Below are 10376 nucleotides of genomic sequence, written 5' to 3'. Positions count from 1 at the left end.
CCGGGGCCGCAGGGCCGCCGCCCTCCCGCTGCCGGGGGCCGCTCTGTGCTCCGAGGCACCCCGCCCCCGTCCCCGCCCCAGAGCCTGGCCCCTCCCCCAAGGACGCCTGGCGACCCGGCCGACCTTCGGACTCCGGGCCAGTTCCCCCGCTCGGTCCCCGCACGCACCTGCCCCTGTGGGCTTCCGGGGAGGTCACGGGCACCCACGTTTCCCAGCACGGAGTGTGCCCGAGCCGAGACTGCGCCACGTGGGCGGTGCCTTCCCGGCTCGGGCCGGTTTCCGTGGGCCCGAGCCCTGCACTGTGAAGACCCTCGTCTTCTGCGGTGTCGGGCCCTGTCCTGCAGGCTCCCACAGCAGCCCAGCGTGCCCAGCTCCAGTGCCAGCCTGCCCCCGCGACCCTTCCTCCAGTTGCCTTTCTTCTTCGGGGCGAAGGAGTCCTCCGGTTTCCCCGCGGGCTGGGAGTAGTCGCCTGCCCCAGTCTCCTAGGGGGTCCCGCCCAGGTCCCTGGCTGGCTCTGGGCAGCCTGCTTTTTGCCCAACACAGGTCCCTCCTACTGTGTCTGCCCACAGCCTCACGCGTCCTAGGTCCCCCTTCCCTGCCATGTAGTCCATCAGCCAAAGCTGTCCACAAGGCAGGTCTGTCCTTCACCTGCAGTCACTTGTTCCTGCTTATTCTGGCTTCCCTGGCAGGGGCCCTCAGTCCCGTGACCTGGTCCCGGTGCCTGGCCCTTCTTCTGCACCCTAAAATGTGTCTGGATCCCAGGCCACGTTCAGCTCAAGGCCCCAGATGTCTCTGCACCAGGATGCTTTGGAGTACTGATTACTTCGTGGTAACTGCCTGGCCCCTCCCCTGGGACTGAGCTCCAGAGGGCAGCGGCAGATCTCAACGCCCCCTGCAAGAGGCCTGGTACACAGCGAGCGCTCAATAAATGCTTACCGTGTGAGCGATGGAAGTCAGAGATGGTCCAATCCCAGGGGCTCGCTGCTCCTGCAGCCTCAAAGGCTATACAGACGGTGTCTTGGCCCCAAGGGGGACGGGGACACGGAAGGTTCAGTGGAGGGGTGCTTTGTGGTGGGCTGAATAGTGAACCACACAGACTTTCACCCCCAATCCATGAGACCTGCAGACATGTCACTTCACATGGCAGAGAGACTCTGCGGGTGGGGTCAAGATTTCTGAGATAGGGACGACCCTGGGTTCCTGGGGGCCCAGTGTCCTCGCGGGGTCCTCATAAGGGGGAGGCTCAGAGAGATGGACGAGGCTGTGCACCTGGCTGTGACTATGAGACAGAGACCAGCCCTGCTCACACCTGGATTTAACCTCATGAGACCCGCAATGGTCTCCCGACTCCAGAACTGTGAGGATCACTGCATGTAGTTTGTCACAGTTCATGGTGACTTGTGCCAGCAACCACAGGAGGCTCCCACAGGCAAGGCGCCACCCCAGGCGGGGTGTGGGGTGCTTCAGAAAGCTCTGCTTGCCTGGGGCTGGGGGCAGCTCAGCGTGTGTGGTGAGGGCGCCTCTGTGCCGTCAGGTCAGAAACACCACTGCTCTTGCTGCTGGGGGTCTCGCTGGGAAGAGGAGAGTCCAGGAGGAGCTATGGACCTTGGAAGGTGGCTCAGCGCCAGCGTGGGCTGTGGTGTGGGGACTCTGTGACGAGCTGAGGTGGTCTATCCTCACGCAGAATGCCCTGGGCCCTGGGCCCCAGGCCCGTGAGTGCTCAGGGCCTCTCAGCGGCCAGCTGGGCACAGCAGAGCCACAGAGACCCGTCACAGGCTGCCCCACCACTCTCCAGCTGGTGACCACAGACAATACACGTGGAGAGGCCTGGGAAGGAACAGAGATGGATAGAGATACCCCATGCAGGCAGGTGAGGGGGCCAAATGGCCACTGGACCTGTTAGCGCTGGCCACGAGGGCTGTGTCCCTGCGTGCCCCACCCCGAAGTACCCCCGCGGTACACTGGGACTCCAAGCACCCCACGTTTTCTGGAATCCTTCACACGTACTAACAGGGCCAGGCCCTGTCCCAAGGCCTGCGCCTCTCAAGGCCACAGGGAACTGCACCCAGCCCAGGACTGATGGCACACGGGGCACAGTCCCGGGGGGCCTGGGCGAGGCCCGCATCCCTCAGACACAAACACTGGTCTTCAGACTGAACTACTACGCTCGCCTGAGATGGCTTTATTCAGCTGTCACCCACAGCAGCCTCCCAGCAGGCCCTTCATCCAGACCCTCTGCTAGGCGGGGGCCAGTCTTCCCACCCGGGGCTTTTCATTCAGAGAGGCTGTGGCCTCAGAGGAGGGGCCTTCCTGGGGACCTGTGGTGGCCAGACTCCCTGCACCGGCACCAGGGCCCACACAGGGCAGGGCTCGCCACGAGCGCCCAGGCAGCCTTCATGGTTCATGGGATTTGTGCTTCGACTTGACTGGGGAGGGAGCTGTCTGTTCAAACACCTGCACCAGTGTCCTTGGGGAAGGGAGCCAACAGTGACCCCCACAGCTCTGAGGGCTCCCATGTCACCCCTGCCCCAAATGCCCACCTGCAGCCTGACCACCCAGGTGTCCAAAGAACTCAGCAACCTGGGTCCTTGCCAACAGTCACAGGCTGCTAGCTAGGGCACAACAGGGACAGGGTGGTGCCCCCTGCCCAAAGCACCGCTACAAGGGACTGAGGGCAACAGGGTACTGACAACCTCCATCCCCCGAGAGGCTACTGTCCCTGGTGTCCTGCCCTTGGAAGTGCTCAGCCATACAATGCACTTTGGGACAGAAAAACCTAGGCCCCAGTGCCAGCTCTGGTCAGGCCGTGAACAGTCGTCCTCGTCCTCCTCCGTCACCGACCCCCAGGCAGAGCCCGCCAGGCTGCACACAGTGAGGCTTTTGGACTCGAAGGCCAGAGTTCACGTCCACGTGCAGCAAACACAAAATGTCAAGCAGGTATGGGACATCCAGCCCCGGGTGTACCACCGATTTATTGAAAACGTCTGGGTTGTGGCGCGTGCCAAAGGACACGCTCCAAGCATCACGGCTTCGCCCGGCCGGGTGGGCATGTGGAGCACTGCCCCACACTCCCCCTCTGGAGGGTGACAGGCTGATGGCCAGTCCCTCACTTGCAGACTGGGAGGCAAGATGCTTCAAGAACGATTCTCTGGCCCACGGGGACCCCGCAGGCTGCCATACGAGGAGCTCAGGTGGTGACAGCCAAGTCCAGGGGCCCGGCCAGCCCAGCCCAGCCCAGCAGCAATGGGCCCTTCGGAGAAGAGCAAACGTGGGGGGCCATCCTCCAGCCATGCCCACAAGGTGTCCCCAAGGCCTAGGGGAGGAGACACGCCTGGGAAGGGCGAGGGGCACCTTCCCCACCCCACGCCCAGTCCCCACACGGGCCTCACGGAAGACGGGGCATTAGTGCCCCAATGTGGCCAGGCCACCCAGGCCCCTCCGGGGACACAGGAGCTCCCAGCACAGCCACCACTCGGCGCAGAGCAAGTCCCCAGGATTCCAGGGCTGCCCCCCGCGGTCAGTGCCCTGTGGCCGAGCGTGCCCACCCCGCTAGATGTGCTCCATGTCTGCGTCCTGGTCGGGCTCCTCATCCTCGTCATCGTCCTCGTCATCTTCATCGGCACCTGGCTTGTCCAGTGGCGCCTCGCCGTCCCGGGCCAGCTCCTCCACGTGGGCCAGCATGTCGGCCATCAGCGCCTCCTCCAGCCGCTTGCGGACCTGCTGCACCAGCTCCTCCTGCTTCCTGGGGACACACGGACGCGCTGGCAGGGCACGTCCCTGCCTCTGGAAGACCGGGGCGCGAAGCCAGGAGGAAGGGGTGCGCACGCACACGTGGGCCGGTCACTTTTAGGGTCTGAGCCCTTACTCCCTTCTCGGGCAAGCAGCCATGCTCAGCCTCCCAGGAGCTGCACCCACTCGGTCGGGCGGGGGCCAGGTGCCCAGTGCTCAGACAGATGTCGACCCCGCTGCGCTGGCCAGCTGCTCCCCCACCCAGCATGGTGGTCACCTGTCTGCCCACCGCCTCTGGTCTGTGCGCCTGTGGCTCTTCGGGTATGTATCGCCTCAGTGGGGTTCACAGTTTGAGTCTGGTCCACTGCTTCTAGCCAGAGTATCACTCGTCTCACGAATGACAAGCCTTGCAAGTCAGGCACTCTGGCGGGGCTGGCTTGCTGCCTTTGGGCCTCTGTTACCGTGGCCCCGCAGCTGCCAGAGCCTGGCCCGTGCACCCACCCGCCTCCCTCCCGCGGCTGCTCAGCCTCCCACATCTGGAGCTCTGCGTCTTCACGACTCCAACGTGTGTCTGTCGCCCGGTCTGGTGAATGCTGGCCTGGTCCCATCCTGTCATCGTTGCATCCTCCCACCCGCTCGGCCTCATCTGCTTGGCCGGCCACTCATGCCCTCTCCTGGTGGGACCAAACCCCACGCCTGACCCGCGGCCTGAGTCCTTCACTGCGGCAACTTCTGTTCCTGGACGTTCTGCTCAGCTTCACAGAGCCACCGAGTGCTGCCGGGCAGGGTCCTCCCCTACACTCTCCGCTCCGCCCTGCCCTGTCCGCGGGAGGAGCCGGGGCATCTTAGTTCCGTGGCTTCGTCTCCCATGGGGCAGAGTTCCTCTTGTGCCCACCTGGTTCCCGACAGAAAACACCACCACGCCCCAACCCCGGGCACCAGCGGCTGCAGCTGCTGTCCCCAGTCCCCTGAGGGTTCCCAGGGAGCCGGCTCTCTTGCCTGCAGCCGCACACCGGTCCTGGGTCTCAGCGAGCACACGCACCCTTCGGACCTTCTAGACGTTTTCTGTTCAGTGCCAGTTTGCACCAGCACTTTGCCAGGACGCCTCCACGCTGAGTCTATCTCCTCCTGGACGCCACCTCTCACCCATCGCGCTTCCCGTTCCCGCCATGCTCCAGAACCCCTGCCCCTGTCCCCAGCCACGGCTGGTACCAGACCCCTCAGCGGTGCCTCTAAGGCTTCACACCCCCAAGGCTCGGAGACACACTGGCCATGAGTGAGGGGGCGGGGATGGTGGCTACCTGATGTCCTCGTCGGTCACCATGAAGGCCTTGCAGAGCGGCTGGGCCGTGTTCAGCCAGACCCCGGGGTTCTTCTCCACGGCGGCCGAGAGCTGCCCAGTGATGGGCATGGTGCTGGTGTGCAGGGCGCTGGCGATGGCCGACAGCAGGGTCTCGTCAGTGCAGCCGGGCCCCACGCCTGGCGGGGAGCAGGAGGCGCGGTCACCACCACGTACCAGCCTTTGTCTCTCAGCCCTGCGTTTTGTCCCTGAAACCCTCTCACAGGTAGGCGACCGCTTGCACGACAGAAAAGCAGCACCGCCCGCCGTGTTCACGGTGAAGAAGCGAGGCTGCAACCCGGGCCCTCAGAACACGTGTCCTATTGGTCCAGTCCCCACCGCGCCCCCAGCTGTGCTCTGCTTCTCTGAGGGGCTGTCTGGGGTCTGGAGCACAGGCGGGGGCTCCCCCCACCCGCCCTGGGGCCGGGGTTACCTTGCAGGCCCTTGGGGAGGTCCATGGTCTTCACGAGCTCCTCAGCGATGTCAAAGGCGTTCAGGCCACTCAGCTTCTTCTCCCAGAAGAGCTGCCGCCAGCCAGACAGACAATCATGAGGCCCATGGCAGGCGACCCGGAGCAGCTAGGACGGTCGGAGCCACCTGCGCAACCTGACCCTCACACTGGCTGGGGCTACTGGCGCCCCCACTTAGGACACAGTGGAGGGCCGTGCCCACCCTCCCAGGGCAGAGAAACACGAACCCCGATTCTGGGCAGGATGGAAACCCAGGATATCAGACACGTCGTCCATACCGACGAGTCACAGTCCCTGAAAAGCCGCTGTCTGGCACACCTGCTGCCCAGTGAGCATCCGGAAACACCCCTGGACACACCGCGTGTCCAATGTTTGAAGAGCGAGTTATAAAGCCACACACGCGCGCTTCCTGGAGACAACCCCGCAAGTCACAACCACCTGCTCAAGAACACAGCGGCCCAACACCCCAGCTGCCCACCTGTCAGCAGGCAGGAGCGACTCTGCTCCCCAGAGAACTCGGTTCTGGGGCGACCATGGCCAACCATGGCACTCAGATAGAGGGACCCACCGCCTCTAAAGAGTAGACAAACCGGGGTGACAGAGGGCTCGGAGTGGGGCCTGCACGCTCACCTGCCGGGGCTGCTCCACGGCCTTCTGGGGGTCGCTCTTGACCTTGTTGCTGGGATGGTTGGTGATCTTGGTCACCGGCTGCTTGAAGATGGAGGCCGTCTGCCTGACGGGGAGGGCCGTGTTCAAGTCAGGCTTGCCCTGTGGAGACACGCACGCTGCACCCAGGCCGCCCAGAGCCCAGCTCCTGTGCCCGTCGCCACCACGGCCATGGCGCCGTGGACTCGGAGGCAAGGCTAGGCCCAGGCCCTGCCTATCTCCTGCCCTGTCCTCATCTTCTGCACCTTGTTTTCCACGTGGCGCGGGCTCAGGGACACTGCTGAACCCGTGTCCATCGGGGGCACAGTGCCACTGGGCACCCCTGTGGACCCTCAGCTGTTGAAAGCAACGTGCTGAGCGGGACGGTGTGACGGGCACCCCAGAAACATCCGAAGACCGTGCCAGGGCCACCCCAAGGACAAAGTGACGGATGGTGCCTCATCTTTCTGCGTCTCTGTGCCTTCCAAACGTCCCCCAGCGAACCGCACGACTTCAACAGCAGGACCAGCAGCCGCGACTGCGCTGCCCTCCTCCCAGCCTCGGCGGGGCTGCCCCGACCCCCGCATGCCCGCCGGTGGCTCACCTTGACCTGGTTGGAGGAGTCGTAGCGCACGCGCTGCCGGCTCTTGTGCGCCTTGCTCAGCAGCATCTTGCCCGTGCGGAAGTCGAAGGCGCTCAGGTCCATGGAGCCGCCCAGGTAGCGCGCCAGCTGGGGCTTGCTCCGGACCTTCTTCCCGCTCGGGCTGCGGGCAGAGAGGGCTCAGCGGCCGCCCCACGTGTTGCCCCCCGCCCGCCACCACCCCCACAGGGGCCAGAGAGTGGGGAATGAACGCGCCCGGACCTAGAGAGGGGGCCCAGGCCTGGGGGCCTGGCTGACGTTTCTGGGACATTCCAGAAACAAAAGTAGACCCTGTTCTTGAGAAAACGCCCAAAGATAGCAGGTGTTTGAGGGACGAGACCTAACGGCAGCCTCCTTGCGGCTGCAGCGTCAGGGACCAGGGTCTCCTGGGGGGCGTGGCAGTAAAACCGCATTAAGATTCAGGCCAGGACCCCAAACGGCCACCCTAGTGTGACAAAACTGGGAAGCAGGCACCATCGGGACCTAGCTAGGAAGCTCTGCATCCTGCTCACCTCCCTAGGGCACAGCGACACCACAGGGCCACTGCACAGCACAGGGCCCGCCCGCAGCACCAGCCCCCAAGTGAGCTCATGACGCTTCTCCAGGGCATGGAGCAGCGACCCCACCCTCGAGGAGCTCCGACACACGAAAGCGTGTCAGCGTGAACCCGCACGTTCCCAACAGTGTCAGTCATGACAGCCCAGAGGGGGGACACGACCCAAGTGCCCACCAACGGACGAATGTGGCCTGTCCACACGGGGCAGCGTCACTCAGCCATAAAAAGTGGGAGGCGGCGCTGACACTCGCCATGACGTGGACGGACTGTGAACACACGACACTCAGTAAGACGCCAGATGCATGAGGTCACGCAGCATGTCACTCCATTTACATGACATGTCCAGAACAGGCACGTCCGCAGACAGGAAGTGGGCGAGTGGGTGTGAGGGGCTGGGCAGGGGCACAGAGGGGGCGGCTGGCGGGCTCGGGGTTCTTTCTGAAACCTTTAGGAAGAGCCCCTCATCCGAGCAAGCGCACGCTGCCCCCTCCTACGTCCCAGGCCACAGTGTGGGACCTGCTACAGCCACAAGAAGATCCGCTTCTGCAGGGACACACGGCCAGTGGCACACTGGGCACAGGCAGCCCCACCAGGGCCTCTTACCGGGCAAGGTCATCACTGGACCCTGTGGTCTTTCCCGCACCTGGCACATCCACTGAGACAGGGTGCCCGGTACGGAGCCCCACCTGCCTCGAGTTCTGAGGCGCTTCTGGAGGCCCCACTCCTGGTGCGCTCCCCACTGGCCAATGTGACACTAGCCCCGTGCCCAGGGCAGCAGAGACCCTGGCCCACTCGGGCCTCAGATATGGCCACAGGGAGTGGAGAGGGACCCCCCCACTCTGCTTACTATCCTGCCTTTGCAAACAAACGGGAACAGGGGGACACAGACACAGAGGCGGATCGGCAGGGGCTTAGGGCGGGCGTGGGGGCAGTGATAGGCAAAGGGCTGCGGCTCTTTTCGGGGTGATGAAGATGTCCTCAAGTTGACTGTGTTGGTAGCCGTGCATCTGTGAATTTGCCCAGACCACTCAACACTGCACGCTGTAAGTGGGTGACGTGGGTGCTACGTGCATCCTGTCTCAATAGAAGCACGGGTGCCAGGGGCTCAGGAAGGGAACGGGGAGAGACGCTAACAGGCACAGGGCCCCGTTTTGGGGTGATGAGAACGTTCTGGAACTAGAGAGTGGTGGCGGTTGCACAATGTTGTGAATGTACTAAAAACGGCAGAATTGTGCACTTTTAAAGGGCGAATCGTGTGGCACGTTAATTACATCTCAATTTTCAAAAAAGGCTTTGCAGATCTGTACTGACACAGGAAGCCATCCCTGACATTCACACGGCGGCCCTTCTCTGGAGCATGGGGTCTGGCTGGCCATGGGGACAGGAGGTGACACCCAGGGCCCAAGGGAATGATGCAGGACAGAAACTTAGCCTCGGCCCCCACCGTTCCGCCATGTGCACGGCTCATCTGTGGACAGGGCTGCCATGAGAGGGCCTGGACCTGTGAGCGGCACCCACACCACGCCCAGAGGGGGGGCTTGTGACCTGCATTGCCCAGTGAGGCCCAAACAGGAAGGCACAACTGTCACACTGACCCCGGCCTGCTGCCCGGAGAAGCGGACTGACACGCTAAGCCCCTTCGAGTGCTTTTCCTAAGGGTCTTTCTACTTCTAAAATAAGACCTTCTGGAAAAGTCCTCTATTTTGCACGCCCCAAAGCATCGCTCCTTAGGTCAGGATACTCACCTCCCCCAAGTCCTCAGTTTCCTCACAGATAGAAAACATCAAGCAGCGAGACTGTTTTCACAAAGAACACAATGGACGGCGAGCAGATGACCCCCCCCCGCCCCGCCCCGCCTCAGTCTTCGCTGACCCGGGGAACAGGGTTCGGTCAGGTCATCAAGGCAGTAGAATAGGGGAGCGAGCCCCTGGCACTGCCTGTGGGGTCACTCCACCTATCCTGCACGGAGATTCCACAAAGAACACACCCGCTCCCTACCATTTCACTTTCTGGACCAGGGAACAGAGGCTTCTGAGCCCCGAGGCAGGGCGGTGGCCAGGCCTGGGGACTCAGCGGCCTCCCCTCGCACTGAGAACAGGACAGTCTCCTGCACTCCTGCCCTGTCGCCTGGTTCAGCAGGGGGCTTCAGGGGGTGGGAAGGCCAGGAACTCAAATTCTAGGAAACTCCAGTCTCATACCACACATCCCCCAGACCTGCCACCACGGGGAGGGTGACACCTGGTGGGTCATTCAGGGCAGAAACCTAGGAGTGGCAGCAGACCCCTGGCCCCACTCCTCTCCCCTCTCAGGCCCTCGACTCCGTGAAGCTGTGGGAAACTGGAACTCGCGCCTGTCCAGCCCTGGTCTGGAGCTTTCCCCCACCTCCAGAACCCCAAGTTTGCACCAGGGGACAGAGTGGGGCCTGAGAGACTCCTGGCAAGGTAGGTACTAGAAGTGGCGTGATGACAGCCTCAGGGCACTCCAGCCACGGCGGCCTTGTTCAGCTGAGCTGCAGCCAGCTCTCTGCCTCTCCAGGCTGCTGCCCGGGCTGCTCCCCCCACCTCCTCAGACACCCTTCCTGACCTGCTCCAGCTTCAATCAGATCTCTGCACTTCTCAGCGTGTCACCCACCAGTAATTACAGCATAACAGAGTGACGATGGATGCTTCAACTGTCACCCAGGAGGGGAGAGCCAGGGTCTCACTCCCGGCTGAACGGGGCCAGAACCCAGCCGGTGCTGCAGAGGTGTTCGTTAAATTAACAACGGAGCAGAAGCAGAAACCTCCCTCGGCCTTTGAACCTATAAGGAAGCGGCACGGAGCATGCCTGGAGTTAAATGAGGCAGGCAGTACCAGCCTGAGGGCTCCCGGCTGGCCCAGGAGGACAGAACTACAAGGACTTAGTCTTTCTAAAGAGCCAGCGAGGGAGTGATGTCACAGTAGTACGTAGCAGAGAAAGGAAACGCACGCGTCCCTAGGAAATGCTGCTGGCAGTTGC

At 63.1% G+C, this 10376-nt stretch overlaps 1 protein-coding gene across 1 annotated transcript; it reads right to left on the bottom strand.

The window, feature by feature from the left end:
- Positions 1 to 2929: 2929 nt before the first annotated feature.
- Positions 2930 to 7995, bottom strand: MBD3 (methyl-CpG binding domain protein 3). The gene is made up of 6 exons (XM_011375179.2): positions 7983 to 7995; positions 6788 to 6963; positions 6169 to 6306; positions 5502 to 5592; positions 5031 to 5208; positions 2930 to 3742 (listed from the first exon to the last, which is right to left on the bottom strand). The coding sequence occupies exons 1-6, from the start codon at positions 7993 to 7995 to the stop codon at positions 3550 to 3552; spliced, it is 789 nt and encodes a 262-aa protein (XP_011373481.2). The 3' UTR covers positions 2930 to 3549.
- Positions 7996 to 10376: the final 2381 nt, after the last annotated feature.

Source organism: Pteropus vampyrus, unplaced genomic scaffold (genome assembly GCF_000151845.1).
Source record: "Pteropus vampyrus isolate Shadow unplaced genomic scaffold, Pvam_2.0 Scaffold267, whole genome shotgun sequence".
NCBI lineage: Eukaryota > Metazoa > Chordata > Mammalia > Chiroptera > Pteropodidae > Pteropus > Pteropus vampyrus.
Note: the sequence above shows the minus strand (reverse complement) of the source record. Positions and strands in the feature narration are given on the sequence as shown.

Excerpts from the sequence above, each read along its gene's own strand:
- MBD3 (XM_011375179.2), bottom strand. Across the intron at positions 5,209-5,501 it reads CCTCCCCAAGGGCCTGCAAG|GCGTGGGGCCCGGCTGCACT; the intron begins GTAACCCCGGCC and ends GCTCCCCGCCAG. Across the intron at positions 3,743-5,030 it reads GTGACCGACGAGGACATCAG|GAAGCAGGAGGAGCTGGTGC; the intron begins GTAGCCACCATC and ends GTGTGTCCCCAG.